The sequence below is a fragment of the Amblyomma mixtum genome, chromosome 3 (assembly GCF_055824585.1).
Source record: "Amblyomma mixtum isolate Tamu chromosome 3, ASM5582458v1, whole genome shotgun sequence".
NCBI classification, from domain to species: Eukaryota; Metazoa; Arthropoda; class Arachnida; order Ixodida; family Ixodidae; genus Amblyomma; species Amblyomma mixtum.
Genome location: NC_143014.1, coordinates 193,671,286 through 193,694,243, shown reverse-complemented (window position 1 = coordinate 193,694,243; position 22,958 = coordinate 193,671,286). Strand labels below are relative to the sequence as shown.

The 22,958-nt window shown below is 49.3% G+C and overlaps 1 protein-coding gene across 8 annotated transcripts in view; it reads left to right on the top strand.

The window, feature by feature from the left end:
* LOC149353154 (uncharacterized) overlaps window positions 1-6,845 on the top strand; it is a 99,471-nt gene extending 92,626 nt beyond the window's left edge. For 7 of the 8 annotated variants that reach the window (XM_089582341.1, XM_089582345.1, XM_089582339.1 and 4 more), the window contains one exon: window positions 5,096-6,845. In XM_089582341.1, coding sequence (XP_089438467.1) covers window positions 5,096-5,284 — 189 coding nt within the window. In that variant the 3' untranslated portion in view covers window positions 5,285-6,845. Of the gene's footprint in view, window positions 1-1,904; window positions 2,002-5,095 lie in introns of all 8 variants that reach the window. The other variant, XM_089582343.1, reaches the window with a different exon arrangement.
* The last annotated feature ends 16,113 nt before the right edge of the window (window positions 6,846-22,958 follow it).

Genomic DNA, 22,958 nt, shown 5'->3' with positions numbered 1-22,958 from the left:
TGTTGAATATATTAACCCACCCCTTATGTAATACCCCCTGAAGGGGGTCTTTAAGGTGAATAAAGTGAAGTGAAGTGAAGTTGTTACTCATGATATTACATATTTACATTACTCACGGGGCGTACCGCATGACTTGTAATTGCAACATCGGCGATGTTGCAACCACCACTGCAATGTCGGGGGTGTGTAAGCTGCGCACCACCACTCATTGCTGGCGCATTTGTATTAGTAGTGGTGTGGGAGTATGTTCTTAATTTCCGAATTTCTGCACGTTGTACACAGTGCACTTTAACCTGTGAATTTTACAAATTTGTAGCAGCCATGTTCTTGAGATAATTAGAAATCTGTTTCTATTGTTTGTTGAAACAATAGACTAAAATTGCTCCCCAGAAATTTGTTTTGTATATGGATAGATACTAAAATATGTCAGGAGTGCTACACTGGGAGTGCTTTTCAAAGTGAGTTAATATTAGCAGCCTACTGAAACGTGATGCTCACAGCAAGGTAACTTAAGGGTGAAAAAATTACCATGGATATCTAAGTTCTTCAAACGGCACTCTTCGAACCCTCTTCACACGCGGATATGGGTCGACTCTGAAGCCTTGGCCAGCTGCTGGCAATGCTGGTGCTGTGAAACCGTGCGATGAGATGAACATTGTCAGTTTCTGAGGACAGTCAGTGGTCTCTCGCGCTTGTTTTCCTTGCCACATAGCTTAATGCAGTGAAACCTTCCTAACCAAGTCCTTGCGGTGACCCTCGCGTGGCATGCTTCACTGCCAGAACGCCTGCTGAAGTCATTGCCAAAACCAACCGTTACTTTGTTTTAATGAAGTTATTTTGTTTATAATGTACTGGTAAAGAATCACTGCCTCTCATCTGATAGGCAGTGGTTAGTTCCAAAGCACCACGCGCAACGACTTCGATGAGAAGGAAGGTAGACTTGGCAACGCGTAGCGAACAGTGTGCTGCCATTATGCCAGCGGGCAGCACATCACTGCAAGAAGTGCATCACTAGTATGAGTGCAATGTATTCTCGCTTCTATACTAGGATACAACTTACAAAAAGAGCAGTTGATAGCAGTAGGCCATGGTCTGCGGCGTCCTATATTACCCAGCTGACCAATCTCAACAGTGAACAAAATCAGTTTAAAATGCTTGACTGTATCAAACAAGCCGCAGGCATCAAAATTATTCTGTGTATTATCTCTCGATCAGTTGCTTGTTTAGGTAACAAAAAAAGATTTAACAATGGTCAACTTATTGTCGCGAAGGAATTCTGTGTGGCAGGCCACAATGCGGGTGGAGCTTCTCTGAAGGCGTGATTTGTATCCAACTATAGGTTACAGGTAACCTTATGCACTGCCGTGTTTTATATGTTGCATCGTTGATATACAGTCTCTGATTTTTCGGACTCGGCAGGACCCGAAAAATGGTCCGAATAATCTAACAGTCCGAAAAATGCGGGAACTTAACAACTTTTCTGTGAAAAACCTGCTTTCAAAATCGCGAAAATCGCCGCTCCCCATGTTCCGCCTACAAGTGCTAATACTAGCCTCTATATGAGTCATAGCCATGCTTTCGTCATGTCCGCGCCCTATAACATCATGATACCAGACAGTGCGATGCGGCCGCAGTCGTGCCGCCAATGAATGCACTCGTTGCGCGAAGCAAGAATAGTCAATTTGCATGCGGTAGTGACGCTCGCAAAGACCAAGAAGTAACCCATGGGTCCCCCACGGGAAGACCCGAGCGGAAGCGAGCGCCTCCTAATGCAGTCCCCCCCCTCCCCACCTCTACCGCGTTTGCTGCCCCGCACCGTTGGGTGGGGGGGGGGTGTCCAAGCGCGGCGGGGGCTGCAGCTGTCCCACTGTCCCGTTTTCAATGCGATTGCGCGCTCTTTGTAGGCCATCCCGATGGCAACGGACAGCAGCTCGTTATCTCGAATGGCAACGATGGAGAACAAATAGCCAAGCCTATCCAAGCCAGTCCGATTGTGCCCAGGTTGGTTGCGACAGCGATGCTCGCTCGCGTCTATATTAGGCCGAAATAACGAACTTTCGGTTGAAAAACGATCTCCACAATATTGTTGGCATCTATTTAGTCCGAAAATTCTAACTTTTAGACTCCACAAAGTCCAAAATATCAGTTGTGAAAATGTACAGTCTTTGCCAAAAGTAACCCGGCACAGGTGGTCTCTATCTTATCCGCGTAGCGATGCACTTATGGCTGCCCTTAAGCTCTGATTCTGTGTAAAGAAAGGCGAGCCCTTGTCCTCGAGTTTTGACACCTTTCGTTCTTTAGCGGTGTCGTAACAGCTCCGTTATGCGGTTTAGGAGCAAAAACCTGTTGCCCGGTTACTTTTGGCTAAGGGGGTACATGTTCTTATGAAGTGTGTGATGGTTCCTTAGCGAAGTCCGAAATATCACGAGAGTCCGAATTATTTGTGTCCGAGAAGTCGGTTGGCTACTGTATTAAACTACTTGGATATATCCAAGTTTTAGTGTGCATCAGTTGTGTACAAGCTGCAACTGGTGCACAAGAGTAGAAAATAAGTTAAGGAGGGTGCAGCATGTATTTTTTTCCACGCAACCTAGCAGTAGTTTGAACGCAACTATGTCAACCACAGTAGGGCCGGGGACCAATCGTAATCTGCGCATTCCTGAGGAGGTCAGTCTAAACACAGAATCTACCTATTTGCAGTGCCGGGGGTCGTTTTTGCTTGCCCTGTGCCAGTGCCCGTTCCTGGCAGGACGCTCAAGGCTCGGTGCATTAAAAAAAAAAAAAAAAATTTGTATGCGAATAGGTTCCACTAAAGTACATTAAAATTGTGCGCCATTTACCTTTCATGGTGTGCACCACGCTGAAATCTGAAACTAAGGACAGCTTATAATTCTGTTCTGTGTTCGCCAGTCCGTCCGCAATCGAAAGGGGTAGCGGTGCTTTTTTTTTTTTTTCGCTTTTGTTCTGTATTGCCTTCAGGGTTTTTTTTTTATGATCGCATAGTTGCGCGCCTATTACTGTGAGTTGCGTGCACGGCACGATGCCATCCCTTGAGGAACTGCAGAACAAAGTACAGTGGTGGGACAAAGCATGCTGTGGGGGATGAGTTTACTTCTGTTTGTAGGCAGCTATTATTCGGCCAGCGAGGGCTACGAGTTGGGGGGTTGACTTTTGCACGGCGATATGTGCTACTCGCAAAGTTCAACTATAGTGCAGTCAACTTACAGCGATGTTGAGAAAACTGGCAAATCCGTTGGTAAAACCGATTATCATTATATCTGGACCGGCAAAAAGGAAAAAAAGCAAAAATCACACCGACGGGTTCCCTGTGCATGTAGCCATTGCCACCGGCGCTCCTGTCAAGGGTGCACAACATCTTAGGGCTCTGCCAAGCTCGCCCAGCCAGCCTCCCAGGGATGTTACTGGTGCACAGCATCTTGGCACGCTGCCAAGGTTTGCGCTGTGGACAGTGCACCAAGAAAAGCTTGCGCTTTAATTGTCAACGACAAAAGTGGGGTAGGGTTCAGAGATATCGCCTTATGCTTAGTTGCCATTTTTACCCAGCTCACATGTGGGCGGTACCTACGTGTCAGAAGGCATTTCACAGCAGCCGTCACGCAAACTCTTCCCTCTAGCGATAGCAATAGCTTTTTGTTCTCTAGGCCATATGTAATGCCTCCGCAGGGATTTTGCCACGTCAGTCTTGTTTGCGGAGTTTTCACGTCATTCACTTCAAAGTATTTAATTTTGAACTTTCAGGCAAATTTTGGCGGTAAGCACCCTCCGGGTGGCCAAAATTCTGTCGTTGTACAGTTAAACCTTGATGTAACGAACTTCAGTGTAACGGAAGTATTCCAGTTATCATAAGTTTGCGTCCATAGAACACCATGTATTTTTAGCAATGTAACGGAGTAGTTCTTGCCACAAATTCAGTGTAACAAAATTTCATTGCTGGCTGGAAACGAACCTGAGGAAAAATTGTATCGTGGGTGCGAAGGATTGAGCGTAACGCATGCCAAAACTCGCATCAAAACGCATACGTGGTGTAGGCGCCGCCCGGCTTTCACATACAGAGCATATAGGAAGACGCTAATGTGACTGCGATTGTAGTGGCCATGCTGCCACGAGCGTCTGCGGAGCTTTGATAGCCTCTGCTTAAAAGCAGCACATTGTGTTTATTGCATTTACGGTGCTCAAAGCTTGGTAAAAGGACTGGAAAGGTCAGTGCCATTGGCACATCCATCAGCTTTGAAGCTCGTCACGTGCTTGACACCTGACAACCTCTGTTCTCACTCGGACGATGCGTGTGTGTGCAAAAAGACGCAGTCGTGCTGGTGGGAAGACACGAGGAGCTGAGTAGGCCTGATTTCATTTCATTGGTTGGTTATTCAAGGACACTATTCTCACTCTCGCTGACCTGGAGAAAGAGTATAAGGGGATGGGGGGTTGGTAGGGTGGGTGGGTGCAGACTGCGAGACCCGCCACAACCAGTGAAATGTGTCGTGTCTGTGGTATGCTTGGGGCACCTGCAAGGGGACGGCGATGACAGCAAAACCGAAACTCAAGATGGATGTGTGTTCCCCATCATCCACGAGATGGTTGGCACGATAGACGTGCTAAGGCGGCTCGCGAGCTGGCAACAAAAGCAAGACGTGCATGACGCCGTTGCTGCTGGCGAAGAAAGGGCACAAGGACCAGTATAATCGCAGTAAAACGTTTTTCTCATTTTTTTTCCCCCCCCCCATTTTTGACTGATTCTTAACATGCTGGTAGACTAATTTCACTGTAATGAAATTTTAGTATTACAAAATAAAGTGCAGATTTTACCAACTCATTAAATCGAGGTTTAACTGTATCTGCTATTTCGGAATTTTTTCGTTAAGTACATTTTCCTTTTATATATGGACTATGGGAGAATTCACATATCTAAAGAATTTGATCGTTACAAGCTATACATCATAAGTGGATTACACTAGTAAAAATGAAGATAGTGCGTTCCCACAACAGAATTTTTTGCCTTCATTTCTTTTGTTGTGCTCTGTTCAGTCCCAATGACCTCGCATTTACATGTAGTATATCTGTTCACCCATGGCAGCCACCAGCACGCCAGCTGCCCACCAGCGACCAGCAGGCCAAGCAGCAGGCTGAGGCAGTCAAGCAGGCGCAGTTATTCTTTGCCCAGTCCAAGCCGACGGCCCCTGAGCCAGCAATGGAAGATGGCCTGGGGGTCAACGACAGCTCCGATGACAAGGCTGTGCCCCCCAAGGAGGCAGCTGAGGAGTGAGGCCCATCTGCTGGGCTGGGACCGGCGCCTGTAAGGCCCTCACCGCCGCTTGGCTGCCCCTGGGAAGCCGCGTGCTGACTTGCCCCTTGCATTCTTTTCTTTGCATACACTGTCCCACCTCCCATAACGGACTGAATCTGGTCCATGGTTTAATAAATGTGGCCTCTCCCTAACCCCTTTTTTACTTTGGGTCTCCTGTTGCCTTATGAATGGCATCAAGGATCTGAGTTCGTTTTTTTACGTGTGTGCTTGACATGGGGGCAGTTGGCAAACAAGGGAATTTTCAATGTGTGAGCATGCGTGTGTATGTGTACAATGCTGCTGCTGGTACATAGCCCCTTTCTCTGTCTGCAAGTCTTTGTCTGTTTTGGAAAAGGGTTTTGAGAACTTGGTTTGGAGAGCTTTGGATATTATAAATATTATACATATGTATAACAAGTGTGTACACATGACTGTACTGTAGCTGAATCTGTGTTTGTTTTGTGGGCAGCCTCCTGCCACATCAGAAAAATTTTTTATGAAGGGGAAATACCCTAATCTTTCTCTTCATAGGGCCTTTTCATTTTGTGCCCCTGTTTTGTGGACCCACCTGTGGTTGAATGTGTCTTAAGTCGATGTTTCTGTCCAAACCTGGAGTGGTGACAATTGTGGCCAGAGGGGACTGACATCGATATCTGTTTGTCCCCTACCAATGTAGGAAACTGAACTGGAGTGGTCTCCGTTCACGCCTCGAGTGCTTACTGTGCAGATCTTGTGGCGTGCTTTTGCTCTTAATTTATATACACCCTTGTGGGAGGAGAGGCAGGATATGTTTTGACCAGGCGTCGGGTTGGAGTGTCCTGTTTTGTTCTCCCAAGAACTTCTTTTAATCATTCAGGCTGCAGAGGAGGGAGCGGCATGTCTGGCCCATCACTGGCAAGATAGCACCCCGAAAACTGTGGTAGTGCGAAGTGGAATAGGTTGCAAGTTGAAAAATTGCTCTGGATTTTGTTGCAAATTGTGTGTGATGAAAGCTGCGAGTGGTGCGCAATGTACATTTAAGAGCGCCATGTTTTAAGTCTTCAGTTTATTGTGCGGTTAGTGTCGCATGACAGTAATGAACTGCCACCAAGGAAAAAATCTGGCGCTGCCATCTTGAAAGTGTTGTGCAGTAAATTTGCCATGCAGCAGGCTGGTATCTGTGGCAACGTATTGTACTTTGAATTCTGGACTAAGGTCCCGAGCTTGAAGGTATGTTATTCTTATTTTGAAGTGTGGTGGTTTGTCATTTGTCGGCTAGTGTTGCGCTGCATTTAAGTTTTTGTGGACTCTTCTATTACCTCGTGGGAGGTATTATAGCCCTGAGTAGGCGCTGGAAGCCATGTGATTCATCTAGGATCTGTGTGGCTGTCGTAAATCCCTCCTCCCTCTCTCCTCCATTTTTTTCTGGGATGCAGGCATAAATGTCCTGTGCATTTTTGCTGCCTCGGATTATTTTCTAACGAAAATGTGATGGGCACTTCATTGTATGAGGAGAGTTGCTGTATGTAGTTTTCTGCAATAAAGCACTAAGGATTATGCATCTTGCTTATTGATTGGTAATGCTGCTTGAGGCTGCAGTGTACAGGGGCAATGGAAAGAAACTGAGCGGAGCCTAGGCACTCCGCTGTTTGCATTTCTTTTCATCACGCTTTTACTTCGGTGGTAGCAAAAAGACGAGCCGTCTGCGATGCGTTCTAGAACAAGTAACATTTTTTTTCTTAACACCGAGGTGAAAGCACTAATAAATTCGAACAGAGGAGCGTGTAGGCACTGCGTTTTTTTTCCATCGCGATAGTACATTCGCAGCCGGCACAGAGGGCAACTGTTCAGCATCCAGCTTTCACACAGCCACATCAAACTCCTTTATCTTGATAGAGAGATGTGCACTGTGTTGTTGAAGGATGTGGTCTATTGCCTTAAGTCTGCCCACTGAGCATTGGTTACTGGTGACCCATAAATGTTGGGCTGTTTTGGGCTACCAATGCATGTGTGCACGAAGGAGCAAGAAAATGTCCGCTGGTGGGGGGGATTGGTGCTGTGCAGCGGGCTTATGGAGACAGGCGCGACCATGCTATTCTAGTTCACTTTACGCATGCCAATTGGTGTGAACAGTAGCAAGCTCGGCGACATATAGCGAGAGTTGGTCAGTCTACCTATAGAGAAAGGGATTGGTAAAAAGCGGACACTCCCATAGGGCCCAGCGAACGGACGGGGGGGGGGGGGGGGGGGGGGGATTACTTTTTCAGACCTACACTTCAAACCTTATGTCACCCCAACAAACCAAACCAATCGCTTTTTGCTGACTTCCACCATAGGTTCATTTACATGACCATTGTTGTCTCTAAACCCTAGGGCTTCAGGGAGAGTGACTATGCCTGCATTCGCATCCGGATGGATACCATCACATTTGAGTATGTTCAATTGTTTCTATAGGTTTACCGCATGCAGCCTATGTTTCATCAGCTTCGTTAAATTTCTCTGTAGCTGCGCGTTCTAAGACTCCCTAATCTAGCTTTAAAGAGCAGGGCACGGCCTACTTAGTTGTCAAAAAACGATTCCTTCCTGATCTGCCTTTTCCAGTATTGATATAGTTATACACTGTGCTTCTTTTTCACTCAATCCAGTTTTCACCTTGCGCGTTTTTTCCGTCCGTGTGTCCTGCATACTTACTGGTTTGTTTCCTAGTTCTTTTACGCCATTGTGAGTCAACGCTCTTTATAAATATTTAAATACGTTAGCTGCCCACCTGTTTTCGTCCCACTTTCTTCAGGTGTTCTTCATACATCAGTTTACTGTGAGCTTCCCGTGCTTCGAAAGATGCCCAGCCTGTATTCCCCTGTACTGCCTTGTTTGTGGTTTTGCAACCAACAGCTCTCTGATTTACTTCTAATCTCGACTGAACTTCTGCCCTTAAGCACAGAACCACATTCCCAAAAGTAAGGCCCGGCGCCATTATTCCTTTCCAAATATTTTTCAATACTTCATATTTGTTGTACCCCCATAATGCCCTGTTTCATTATCACGGCATCTTTCTTTATTTCTTTCTTTATATCATTTCATTTTCTCACAACAGAGAAAAAAGGAGCAGGAGCTAAAGGCTCATCTCCGCCCTTTCGCCCTAAGAGACTGTTCTTGCTTTTCCATGTATATCTGTCCTTCGTTTACCCATACTCCAAAGTGTTTGTATTTGGCCACTCTGGGTATTTCATGGCCTTGTAAGCACCTTATCAGTTGTATCGTTGAAAGCCATCACTCCTGACTTAACTGTGCTGACAGACAGACAGAAAAACATTTGCTGCAAGTGAGTTTTAGACCCCGTTAGGTCCCCGGACCACGTCGGGACATGACGTCGGCAGACCGAGTCACCGCAGCAAGCTGCGATGTCTGGTCTGCAGACGTGAGCAGGACCTCCCAGCTCGAGATGGCATGCTGTCCCTGCGGAGGAGGATCAGCAGGGCAGCCGAAAAGGATGAGAGAGTGTAGTGTGAGGGTCACCGCATAGTGAGCATGCAGGGGACGTACCACAATAGGTAGTAGGATAACAGCTCGGGGTGGCAGAGAGCGGGTCTGGAGGCGTCTGAAGAGGATCTGTTGGGAGTGCGTAAGAGAGGGGTTGAAGTCCGACAGTCCAAACGGGGTATTAGCGTGAGCTCCGCTAATGTGTGCGCCCGCTCCCTCGAGAATCCCGGATCGAGGGTGTCCTGAACACGGAAAATCAACCTCGGGCCAATTTATCGGCAGCCTCATTTCCAGGCTTCCCAGAGTGGGCCGGCACCCACTGGAGCTCTACCCTGAATGGTAAATTTTGTGTAGGTTTGTTCAACAAGTGTCAAGCAGGGGTGTGAATCCTGCCTCTGGTAAAGTTGTACAGAGCAGTTTTGGGGGTCGCTAAAGATGTATTGAGCGTCCGAATATACAAGGGCGATGGCGGCCTCCTCGGGCGTATAGCCCGAGGGAAGACTGTGAGTTATGGGGTGGGGTAGGGTTTGACTGTAGCCAACTGCTACCGCTTCATGCGCTGTACATGCGGCGTCTGCCCAAATGGCATCATGGTCTTGTCCATAATACTTATGAAGGGCATTAGCGCGAGCTACGCGGCGAGAGGTATGATACTGGGGATGGACGTTTCGAGGAAAGGGTTTCACAACTGAAGATGTAAGGATGTGTCGAGGGTTGACTGGTTAGAGGGTATGTTGATGCGAAGGGAGGAGCGTATATGGCGGCCAGTGGCGCTCGCGGCAAGTCTAATGTCTGAAGGTGCACGTCAACTAGTTCCTGAAGGGTGTTGCATGCCTGGTGCAAGGAGTTTAGCTGTGCTAGTGCTACGAGGTAGGTTTAGGGCTGCCTTAGTCGTGAGGCGTGTCATTGTGTTCACGCGTTCGGTTTCCGTGCGGTTCAATTTGAGATATGACCGCCGCGGTGGCTCAGTGGTTATGGTGCTCGGCTGCTGACCCGAAAGACGCGGGTTCGATCCCTGCCGCGGGGGTTGAATTTCTTTGGAGAAATTCTAGAAGCCCGTGTACTGTGCGATGTCAGTGCACGTTAAAGAACCCCAGGTGGTCGAAATTTCCGGAGCCCTCCACTACGACGTCTCACATAGCCTGAGTCGCTTTGGGACGTTGAACCCCATAAACCATCCAAACCAACCAACCAATTTGAGATATGGGGTAGCGTATAGAATGCGGCTAAGCGTAAATTCGCATGCACTACTTTCATGTTGTCCGTTTCGTCTAAACCCTTTGTAAGGGAGGATACGCGGCGTAGAAGGTGCAACACGGATTGCGTGAAAAAATTGGAAAATTGTTTTTTGTGGAAAGGAAATGGCGCAGTAACTGTCTCGCATATCTCGGTGCACACCCGAACCGCGCCGGAAGGGAAGGGAGGAAGGTGAGAGTGAAAGAAGGAAGGAAGAAAGAGGTGCCGTAGTGGAGGGCTCCGGAATAGTTTCGACCACTTGGGGTTCTTCAGACAGCACTGACATCGCACAGCACACGGGCGCCTTTAACGTTTCTCCTCCATCGAAAAGCTGCCGCCACTGACTGACTCACTGACTGAAAAACTTTATATTTAAAATATGTACAGGGAGCTAGTGTGGAGCGGTTCTTAAAGGGCCACTGCCCAGGGTCCGGACATTTTTGAAAAACAAGCCCACTGCATAGATGAGGCATCGAAGATAACCTCTGCAAAATACTAGAGCCATGCGCGCCCCGAAAAGCTGCGAAAATTCAAATCAAAGCCCGCTCGTTCTTTCCTTCAACAAAAACGGGCCCGGCCCACTACTCTGAACCCCGTTGACGTCATGGGGGGTTACTTTCGCTGAAGGCACTCCATTGGTGCATCGTTCTGACTGACGGGAGAAGATTGGGCGTAGCCTTGGCGTCGCGTCGTCTGCACAACGCTTTCCGCAGCGCCTTCTGTTCTGGCTCATGCCTACAAACCCGCATGAAGGAACAAAAAAAAAAAACTGCGGAGGGAGCGTGCGGCGACAGCCTTGAACCCTTGCCATAAAAAGTAAAAAATAGTAAAACTGAGGGAGTTGGTTGCCCCCCCCCCCCCCCTCCCCCCGCCGTGATCACCTCACGAGACGCTCTGCGTACGCGCTCCCTTCTCAGATTTTTTTCAAGCCCCCCAAAACAAGGTTTTAATTACTAGTGCAGCAGAGCCTTTCCCTCGCTCGCCCACTTGACCGCTCCGCACACACACCGCTTATCTTTCGTGCATCTTGCGTACGCCTTGACTCTAATGAATGACATATGCTTTGGAGCGGAGAAAAGACACAAACACACAGAACACAAACACGCATGGAGAAAAGCAAACGGGCGGTTGCCGGGTCCGCGCTTCGCCGTGTGTTTCGAACACAACCGACTTCCGCCCCTCCGCTCGTGAAACGGTGGGGAGGCCGAAAAGAAAATGAAAAGGTGGCTCGTTAACTGGGAATGACAAACAGATGTATGAAAGGATGCGCTCGCTAACAAGTCTAGCCGATCGCGCCTCTCGATCGTTCAGTGTGCGGAGAAAATGCAAAAACCAAGAAAAGAATTCTATTGAAGGCGGGGCCATGACGTCGCCCTGTGACGCACTCCCCAGACACCACGCCTCCGGCTTACACCGGAGAACGAAGGGGTGATTTTGCCTTGCCGAGCCTACTCGACGAGGAGCGGGAGAGAAAAATTTCGAGGAGGGAATGGAAGGAGAGGAGGCTCGCTCAAAGTGAGGTAGAGAGTGTTTGAGACCATGGGGTGGGCAGGGGCCCTTTAAGGGGCCGTCCCTTACAAACGCTAGGTGGGCTGCTCATTACAGGAGCCCATTGGCTGTAGCTGCTGCTTGGGCGCGCCCGACCAGGGCCTTTTGGCTCTCCAGGTCAGAGCAGCCGAGCAGGGCCGCCTCCCAGTGGTTTGATTGGCATGCCCACACCATGTGGTAAAGGTCCGAAAACTTTTCCCTATAGTGCGGGCACTCCCCTGTGCACGCAGGGTCGAAATGTTTGATGACTGCCGGGCACAGCAGTGTTTTAGTATAAAGGCAAAGGAGTAAGCGTTACTCCGCCTTCGTGAGGTCCTTGCAGGGCTTAGGAAAGATTGCATGGACGAATTGGTAATATTGGATGATTTCCTTGAAGGTAAAAGCCGGATTGGGGTCGGAGTCCGCATCGGGGGGAGGCGAGGGCAATGCCCGGAGAGTGAGCGCGCGGGCAGCGGCGTCGGCCGCTTCGTTGCCCTCGAAACCCGTGTGCGCGGGAGTCCATACTATTGTGCGGGGCGCGGGAGCCGTGAGATAAGTGCTATTCTGAAGTATTCGGTATGCCAAATAGGGAATAAAGCCCCTTTCAATGTTCCTGCAGGCCCCTCGCGAGTCGATAATGATGACCCGCGAGTCACGATCGGTAGGCGAGCGCCCTAACCACTGAGCCACCGCGGCGGACGTGGAGGCCTTGAGTGTTTTAAGGGTATGCTCATTTCGTCCAGAATCCTGCAGGTGGAGGCCAAGGATGCGGAGGGCGGGTGTGACGGGGATCGGGGATCCTTGTAAAGCGATTTGGATGGGCGAGTTAGCGCCAGATTTTGGTCTAATTAGGAAGAGCGCAGATTTAGAGGGGGAATATTCCCATAACAGTTAAACAGAGTTAGAAAATCTTGCTGGCTATCTGCTAACTGTACTGTCGCGAGTAGAAAGAGCGCCCAATGTTACTTTACCCAAAGTTAGGGTGCCTCAATGTTAAGGTGGCGGTCCCACTCTGACGGTGAGCGGGAACCATTTTTGGTGATATTTGTACGTCGACTGTACCTCGCTCGTTCGCTTCATAAATATGGTTAAGATATCTCTGAAAAGCTACTTTTCTCTGCTTTCAAAAGATGCATTTTGTTTAACGGTAGCTGCAAATTTGTTTCAACTGTAAAAGAAAACGCAAAGATGAAAACTGGCAGTTGAGCTCAACTTGTCTCAGGAAATGCAAAATTGTGAAAAACCTCTTGCACCTAGAGAAATATCTTTCGAGATACTTTGAGATCGGATGCTAATCAACATATTTAAGCATTTAGAAGTACGTGTATAGATTAGTTTATTAGCCACGCATGTTTGAAAAGCATAGAAAACAGAACAATGTAATCTGCAATAACTTTTGGGATATGCATTGCACTGCGGCGCCTTTTTGTACAGTTTGAGATCGTCTAATCGCCCTTCCATTCTGAAAATTTCATCCGTCTGCCTTGTTTAGTTTAAAAGTTATTCCTGATCAAAATTAGCGTTTTTTCGAAATAGTTAAAAACGGAATGCAAAATTGTTCAGGTAACCAGCGCGTGGCAGTTTTGAGATTTTGCGTGAAGAAACTTAATACTTCGCTCTACGCGGCTAAGCATCGCCTTTACTCTACGGCTTTTGGGGAATGCGCAATGTCTAGTTGATTTTAGCTACCTTTTTTGTTCTCCTCATGAAGGACACAAGCTCTTGAAACGTTCGGCGGCTTCTTTTTTTCTGGCAAATATACTCTTAAAATGTCGGTCTCTCATTCCTTTAATCAACTTGTAACAATTGCCAAGAACAAAGTCCACAGAATACAAACAATAATAGCAATAACGCAGCGACATGCGATAAATGTAGATAAATTTAGTAAGTAGCGCCATCTACACACATGCACGTGTACTAAATAATCACAGTTCAAAAAAATAACGAGTGTGGCGCTGTTAAATATTTACAATCAGGAGGTGTTCACGAGAGGGAACGATACCTCTACGATGTTCGCACGTTTCCCTCGATTTTGCCCTATGTAGAGTGTGTCGAACTTCCAAGCAGATTTCCGCCATATTGCTTTGCTGGATTGTTTTGTAGCGTAAAGCTAGTAAAGCCACACTACGCGGGTCAGAGCCGAGTTTTGCGCGAGTGTGCGCCGCCTGTTATGCGCATGCGCGAGAACCGCGTGACGTCACGAGAGGCGCAGGTCCGCCGGTGCGTCGCCTCCTCGCCACAGCCGGTGCGAGCTCCTCGCTGCCGGCGCCGCGTGCGCTCCTCTCCGATGCGTGACCTCGTGTTTACGACAGTTGCGCCGCGCGCTACTGCGCATGCGCGAGGAGGGTGCGCGGAGAAATGACGGTCGCGCTCAACATGTAAGCTCTGGTAAGCTAAATAGAGTCGAGCCGCTGCCAAACGGCGCAGAAGACTGGAAAATGTAAATTCTTCCGATCCCGAGGTTGTCGCCTGACAGTTTGCCGTCGAGCAGCCAAGGCGAAACGTGCGGCCGAAACACCGGATCACTTTACGCTACGTATATCCAGGCATAGCAGAGCTAAGCCACTGCCAATTTTTTTCACCTGACGCTACGAAACGCATTCTGGGCGTCGTATTATTTTTCGAGGACAGCTTTGGCATTGCTAAAGCGACAGGAAAGGGAAGAGACAGGCTTTGGCTTCGTGCTGCCGGTTGTTCGTTGTTCCGGCTAGCGCTGTGGAGGGGAAGTTGGAGAGCGCTCGATTCGCCTGCACTCAATGCACCAGTTCGGCAAAGTTCTGCGGCAGCGGCGGTGCGGCGGGTGTGTACCGCTAGTTCCGGCACTTTGAGAACAGTTTGGCACTGTCTGCTTCCAAACGGATGGTCGAGTGCAGGCCTGGTCGTCGCTAGCCTTTGCGATGCCAATGAATTGCAGCCAGCTGTTTACAGCCTACATCAGCGGCAGCCAACCTCTCGTATCTCATGAAGAAATGTGCAAACCGCACATCACAATATCATGTTGCCATGAACCAGCCTCGATCCGTTTCTTTGGAGAACTCGAGCAGCGTTCTAGCTTGTCGACGAGTGAAAGTTACTTGATTCTCCGCCGTTTATCACAACCCGCAAACCATCATCTGCTTCCATGGCGGCTGCAGCTGCACTATTTCAGCACTAACCATGGAGCAGGTGCAGTTTTCCTGAACTAGACTCGCACTTCTTTCAAACGAATGCCGTGGTTCAGAGGGCGCCATGTTCCACCGCTGAAATGAATCTATGTGGTATATAAGTCGGGTACAACTCAAGAACGAAGCAGCACATGCCCATCAAAGGAGACCGCCCAGCCAAGCGCGTCGACCGAACAGTTTTCTGTTCGGTCTCCACAGGTGCGCCGCGACAGCAGTGGAGACTGAAGCTGCCACGACCGTCTGTTGCCGAATATGACCCCACCTGTAACATTCAGCGCTTTTGCGAAAAAGACGCTCTCGCGCGGATCTATGGGAAAGGTGAGCAGCCCAGCCCTCTCTCCCCCCCCCCTCCCCCTTTAGTGGCCAGTGCAGCTGAGACAATAAACGGGGGCACCACACCTACTAGTACCTTCGCCTTTCTCCCTGTCTTTTCCCCTGCTCCTGCTCAGGTGCTCCTAGAGACGATGGCGGATGCCGGGGCAGCAAAATCTCTTCCTTTCTTTTTGCGTTATTATTCTTTTAGCCTTATCCCGAACAAAGGACATCCACCGTCGGCGACACGGGGACAAAGCGCCGACTCCTTCGTTCTCTTTCGCAGGCTTGGCTGCATGCACAGCCACACAAGTCGACGTGATTGGCTGGAGAGTTCCGTCTGAGTTGCGTGTGCCGCTTCGTTCTTTTGTTGTAACCGACTATAGTGCTGAGAAGTCCCCCTTTCGGGAACTGGCACAAAGGACCGCCCCCTCCCCTTGCTGCGTGCCCCTCCTGCAGGCGGGGTAGACTAGCGCCGCAGGAAAAGGAATTCTCGGAAAATGATTACAAGCACGTTATAAGCGGTGTTTACATGACGGGTTGAGTGGAGGATTTGAGCTGAAAACCGGTTACTGGGTTCATGTAAACGAGTCGGGTCCGGGAGTCGAGGGAGCGAGTCCAGTCAACTCCGCTGCAGGGGGTGGGTTGACTCACTCGACCCCAACAGCAGATAGCACGTAAGCCGGTCTGAGTCGGGTTAGTGGAAGGAGGGGTGATAAATGCGAACCTGTTATTCGCTTGCGCCGTAGCGCCTGCGAGGCAGCCGTGCATGCCGCAATCTTCCCGGCTGCCACTGCCCTTTCCCGCTGCGCCGTTCGACGCTTGGTGCCGCTGCTGTTGAACCGGTCGCGACTCGCTAAAATCGAGTTCATGTAAACATGCAGTCAAGTTGGGCTGACCTTGCTCAACTCGATCTCCTGGCTCGACCCGCCGAAGTCGGGTTCATGTAAACGAGGCTATAGTTTCCTGACAATAGACGGTGTGAAAATAGCAGCTGTTCCTACAGTTTCCAGGTACGCGCGCGTGGTCACGCACGCATACACACACACATACGCGGGCGCACTTTTTCAATCTTTGATCCAACCAAATCGAGGCAAATCGACGCAAGGTTAGAAAGATATACATTTCAGCACGCGATGGAAAATTCTGGAGGGAATAAGCAACCTAATGATGCAAACTGGATACAAGAAAGACGTACGTCTAAAATGAATAAGAGCACGCAGTTGAGGGTCCAAACGAGAGAGGGGAGGGGGTCGCCCTAAGTGCCTACAGAACTATCGCTTTGTAGCCGACCCCTTTTTTTTGGCAGCATTCCTGCACACCTCCCCCCCCCCCCCCCCCGTTCTTCTTCGTACAATGTCTATAAAAAAGTCTCGAGTCCGCCTCGTGAATGGTATGCATCTGTATACTGCATTTTTGTGAGCCTTGGCAAAATTCCGTCGAAGTTGATCGGAATTGGTTGCAAGGTGCCGCCGCATGTACGACGAATATTTGCTTCTGAGGAAAACACATTCCGACACCCTGCGGTGCTAACCCTCTCAATAGCAATTTCACGTCTCTTGCGCAATGTCGATTCATCTCAAGGGTAAACAGAAATTGACAATTGCCCACTTCTCTCTGCCTTTTTCTTTACCAACCATAGTTTATAAGGTTGGACAGGCATACGCTGAGCGTTGACTAAATTGTATAGCTGTCTTTGTTATAGTTTTCTTATCATAGATGCAATATCATTTGATAAAAAAATATTTTTTTTTTCAGCGCTATAGTTAGCAGGTTACACTCTAGACCAGGAGTGTTCCGACTACTACTAATATTACTATGCATCAACAGTGATGAAGTGATTGAACGCGCAAAAGACGAGGGCAGAAGGAAGGACACAAGAAAGGCACCGATTTCAACTATAAGGTTCATTGAAAAAAAAAAAACGCTAGAAATATATACATGGGACATAAACATAATTAATTTTCTTTATTTCACACCTTCCTTATTTTTGGCGTCCGCTTCCTCTTTTCGCTTACTTACTAATTTGCTCTGTGCAATTATGTCGACAATTATCACTAACTCTCCCAAGTTTCCACTGTGTCGACGTTGTGCCTTTGCGATGCGGGCTGGGCAGCATTATTTTTTTTCTTTTTCTTTGCTCCCACTAATATATGTCACGACATTGAAAACAGGAAAGTCTGTAGTCGCGTAAAACTGAAGAACGAAACGGCACATTCCCTCAAAGGAGGCCCTCCAGATAGTAACATCGACGGTGCAGCTTTCTGCGGCTATTTAGCCAAGGATAAACAAGAGAGAGAAGGAAACGGTCCTCTGTTCCCGTGCTGGCATCCTTATCCCGAACAAGGATCACCTCACCTCTGACGCCGTTTGGACAAAGACGGTACCCTCTTTGCCCCGGCTCTCCAACTTTTTCCCTTCACCCTTCCGGAACCATAGACCGAATAAAGGAAGCCCCACTCTCTTTGGCTTTGGCGAGGGAAGGCAGAGAAAGAAGCATGCGGAACCACCCCAGCCAACACCTCCCCCCACGCACGACGGGGACTAGCAGCCGGGCTTGCCATGGTTCGTTTGTAATCCTCTGAAGGCAGGCGCAGCAACAAAAGAAAAGCCTTCACGCAGCACGGGTGCACGGGTCAAGAAAGGACCGGACACGTATCTCAACATCTCAACCAAAACCAGTCTCGGGTCGCTGGGGGCAAGACGGGTACACACTTTCTCAGTGATTCAAAAGAAAACATTCGACAGAAGTCTGTCTGGTTGGGAAATTTAATGTTAGGAGAAGGTAAGTGACGCCAACCAAGTAAAATACAGGAAAAAACACGACGTTTCGGGACCGGCTCGGCCCCTTCTTCACGGTGTGACTACGGGCGAGCGCAGCTTGGCTTAAAAAGCCAAGCTGCGCTCGCCCGTAGTCACACCGTGAAGAAGGGGCCGAGCCGGTCCCGAAACGTCGTGTTTTTTCCTGTATTTTACTTGGTTGGCGTCACTTACCTTCTCCTAACATTTCTCAGTGATGGATATGTGTCGTAGCCTGGTGGCAGAATATGAACTACTCGCAAGATGGCGGCAGTGGAACCGCCACCTTAAGCGCCGCTTTCAGGGTGAGGACACCGCTCTCGACGGAGCCATATTTGGTCCCACTCTTCCGTTCGGTTACATTAGGAGCAATGTGTCGGCGAGCTGTTCCGAACAGAAAACTGCCTCTACCGCGTGAAATTCTGCAAATCAGGTGTCCTCCGAAGACAGGGTGGTACCCTAGATTGTTTAAAAAGTGAATCAAAGTTAGTTGCGCAAAAATATATCTTATAATAAGGGAGTAATAATTCATTGGCATCCACCCAAGCGCAGCCGTACGGCTACAAAGGAAAGCTATACAGCTTTCTCAGAAACTTCGTAGTTAAAGAAAAATTCGTCCTGGTCCGGGGTTCCGGGACGTCCAGGACCTTGGGGGATTCCCCTAAACATTTGACCAAAAATAAATCTTCTTTCGAAGCTAATCTGCCGAGAAACTTGACGCCTTGTGAACAGTCGTACATTCTCACAACGGGCGTTGCACGCTCCAATGGAATCTGCTGACCCGGATGCTTTGCATTTCATTAGTTTTCAAACAAGCAGGATTACTTATTTCGAGCTACATTTTCATATTCGCCAAAGACTGCCATTCAAACAGCTTCTCGTTCGCCGCGAAGTCAAGTGCGAGAAGTTTACGAGGATGGAATGTTTTGTATCTCATGTTGTATTAATTAGTTTCTTTTGCACATTTGTCGTTCTTTGCCCCCCTTACTCAATGCCCTTCTGGGCCCTGTAAGGTATTGTGAATAAATAAATAAATAAATAGGCTCCGCCCCAAGCAGACATTGTTCTGGAATGCAAGCATTTCGCATTCCTTGCCTCGCATACTTTGAATTTCTTTTGGATTACGCCCGTCTCACCTGACCTGTGATTCCCACTTTTTCTTCTCCGCCCACCTCCCGAGCAAAGCGAAAAGCCGCTGTCCTTTACTAGAGTGATCGGAACACCCGGGAGCATAACAATCCCTCATAGATTGATTTATGACTGCTGCATCATGCTCACAACAGGAGCTCACTTCAAGCAAAGAAGCGTGGCCCAATGGGCGAACTTGCTTATACTTTCGCCTCGGTTTTGCATGGTTCAAGCGTTCCCCGCTGCTTTTCTTCTCCCGATTGGAGGCGCATCATTATGCAGCAGCCTCAGTACACATTCAACATTCTGCGCACCACGCTGTCAGAAGTCGCGTACGTGTTTTGTCCAGACCACTAGTACGTGCGCCATGACGTAGGCCGGGAAAGCTGCAATCTTCCTGCAGTTGATTGCAGTAAGGGGAGGCGAGAATTAAAACTTGCCAGGCCACATCCAAATATGCCGAGCGCTTCCTGCAGAACCTGACGACAACGACGTTTCCCAGTAATTGGCACCCATATTATTTAGGGGCGCTCTCGCTGGTAAGCGAGTATGTGAGCTTTGGTCAAGGATTTTGTTCAATTTATCTTCACGTCGCAAAGGCATTCTAACCCCCTCTCCATTCCCTCTCTACTTCTTTGCGCCAGCTCACTAGGAATATTCTGGCGGCGTACCTACATTACATGAACTGGTGGGCGAGTTGGTCTGACATACCTAGTGAAGCAGCGCAACGGCACAAGGCCAAGGGAAGAAGAGGACAAACACAGCGCTGTGTTTCTCCTCTTCTTCCCTTGGCCTTGTGCCGTTGCGCTGCTTCACTAGATAACTACACTGTTAGCAAAAAAACACCCAAAAGGGAGTAAATGGCTTGTCCTCTAACGCACACCCAAAAGGAGGTTTTTTTACTCCATATGTATGGTGTTTTTTATTTACTCCCTTATATAAGGGAGTTGTTTTGGAGTATAAGGGAGTAAATTTTTTACTACCCACAGAAGTGGAGCCCAAAAATGGCGTCATGTTTGTTTATTCTCATTCAGGCTCATTCTTACAGCAGTGACAGGGGCGGAAACGGGAGCTCTGCGGGCCGCCGGCAACCCCACTCTGGAAACTGCGCTGCCCTAATGTGACCCCGCGTCACGCATTCTTTTCGCCGTCTGCAAGCCCAGCGGCTTAGTGTTGCGACTCTACCCCCCCCCCCCCCCCCCCAACCCCACTCTTTGTGTGTTCCCGCCACATCGATCCGTCTCCACGTACGCCTTTCCCAGAGGCAGTGCGGGGTTCTGCTAAAGTGGTGGTTCTCCAAGCACGCGCTCCCATGCGACCTCCTGAATAGAAAGGTGGAACCGGACACGAGGGACGGATAAGACTCCTTGATTCCACGTACCTCCACTGCAGCATAGCTGCCACCACGTGTTTTTCCCGACTTCCCCTTAAACAGCACCCAACGCAGCAGTATTGACCCTGCGACCTTGTGTGTACATCCGCCAGGGTGACATGACTAAACGCCTGCTGCCACGTGCGGAGACGAGCGTCTGCCATTCAACCGCGCCTCGCTCTTTTGTCAACTGCGCGGGTGACGCCGCTGCAGGTGTTCGCCGTTGGGCGTTTCCTTGAAACAAGATATGAGATCCACCTGGCCGGAAAGGACACTTCCGGGTATCCAAGTGACTCAGCCGAGGAAGACGATGAAGCAGCGGGAATACCACGGGAGGGACTATTTAAAGCGATTCCCTCAGCGTTTCCCTCAGCAGTTACCCTGTTTGTCATTGTTTGTAAATAATTTTTGTAAATATGTGAATACAGTTTTTCCTTTGCTTCTCCTACTCCCTGTCTCCGGCCCACCTGCCTTCCTCCGTCGGCACAGCGGCGGTGCTCCTGGACCCGATGCCCGGTGGAACACGCTACTAGCCCGCCAAAACATAACAGTAGGCTGCGGGAGTCGTCTGCTTGTCGTCTCCTTCTGCTGTACGAGCCCGTTTGGTTGGTCATGTTCGTAGATAAAGGGACGTAACGTTATAATCAATAGTTGAAAACTGAAAAGGAGTCGCTGAGTAGTTTTCACGGTCATGCACCACGCTATATTTGACTTAAAACGAGAGCAGAAAAGTTGAAAACACCCCTGACGGTAGTTTGGAATGGCCGTATTTTCCTTCATATTCACTTCATTAGGGCTTGGCTTTTCAATATGACTGAGGAAAAATGTAGCCTCATGAGCTCAATCAAGAGCTCAGCGTTGACACTCTGTTCTGTCATAGTTCCATGTTCATGCAACACATAATCTGCTGCAACACATTGCGATAACCATACTAAAAAAAAGCCTGTGAGAATTAGGCCTAAACAGGGGCTGTAACGGGTTGGCGACACTAACAAAGGAAAGTCAGGTATGGTTAGAGCACTGGAGGCTTCACAGGAGCAATTAAATTATGTAGCGTATTGTAGCGGAAAACGGCGACAAGCCGATATCTTGTACCGCGGCAGGCACCCGTGAAGGAGCAGAAGTCAGCAGAGTTAGGACGGTTCACAAACATCCACCCAATAAATCATCGGGGTTAGGAAAACATAACCGATCAGTGATTGGGGAAAGGAAAACACAGCAAATCAATGATTGGGGAAAGAAGTCATCTAGATAAACACTGTACAAGTATGTACACTCTCCACTACCAAGATTTCTGAGCATTCCCCTTTCCTCCCGCGAGCATCGCGAACACTCGTTTTCCCACGCGTGTGGGTTGTTTCAACCTCTGGTCAACCCACTTTCGAGGAAAGGCAATCTTTAAGGCCCATCTATTCGGCGCCGTCCCTCGCAAACTGAGATAGCAATTGCCGCGGCCGGCAACACTCTTTTGCTTCACTTTTTATTTATTTATTTATTTATCTTTTTTTAAAGGGGTAGAGACACCAAATTTTTGTGTTGTACCTCTGGGTTGTAAATAATGCGTAGCGATGCAGTGAGCATGGAACACCATCTTGGAAGCATGAACTCGCATTATATAATTAATAATCGTATTATTTGTACCCAGCAGTTTCGGTTTCGGTTCGTAGTTGCCAGGTTTTGCCAGGCTCTTGCATGACGTCAAAAACCAGACAATGCGTTGTCACGTGGGTCCGGGAAGCCGTGACGTCGTGTAAGCATGTCGTCTGCTTGACACGCACTTGGTGCGCGTAAACACGGAGAGCCGGGCGGAGGGCAAGTCGCAATGCCGAATAGCTCCGAGTCGGAAAGAAGAGTTTTATTTCGGCGAAGACACCGATTATGAGGAATCGCGGGATGACGCAGACGAGGAAGGAGACGCCGCGGTTCGAACCCCGACAACCACTTCATTTTTGATCCGCTGGCCAGCGATTCCGAAGAGGAGGCAGGCGTCAGGCCCGACGTAGCTCAGATTGTGCCAGCGAACGCCGAGCGTGTAGGCAACGTCAAATGGTAAAGGCGCGTTCACACTAGGCCAACGATCGGCCGATTTCAGTCTGGCGATGGTCGGCGGCAGCGATTTTCGTGCCGTCGACGCGTCTGTCACACTGCGCAGACGCCGACCGAGCGCCGCCCGACGAGCGCATCGACGTCGCGTCGCCGAGATAGCAGCCGTCGGCCGACCCGTGTGTCACACTCTGCCGACAACAGCGCCGACCTCACGCCGACGTTGTCCTATCCCGACAGCTCGACGCTGCTGCTTCGTGCGCGCTGCTCGTCTGCTAGCTCCGTTGCTGAAGGCGTCGTGGAAATCGAACTTATCTTCTATTATGGGACGAGTTCGCACTAAAGCGATGTGAAGAGTAGGCCTTTTATTATAGAACAGTCGACTTCCAAAGCGCCGTCAACTGCGGCTTCGAAGCGAAATCACCTAGGCCTAGCGACGACTAGGGCAGCCTGGGACCAGCGCGCAGTTCAGGCGCGATCACACTAGGCCGACGGGACCCCGATGCCGACGGTCGCGTCGGCCAACCTGGTCGTTCCCCGACTAGCCAGTCACACTGCACCGACGACGACGCCCCCAACGACCAAGCGTCGTCCTAGTGTGACAACGTCGCCG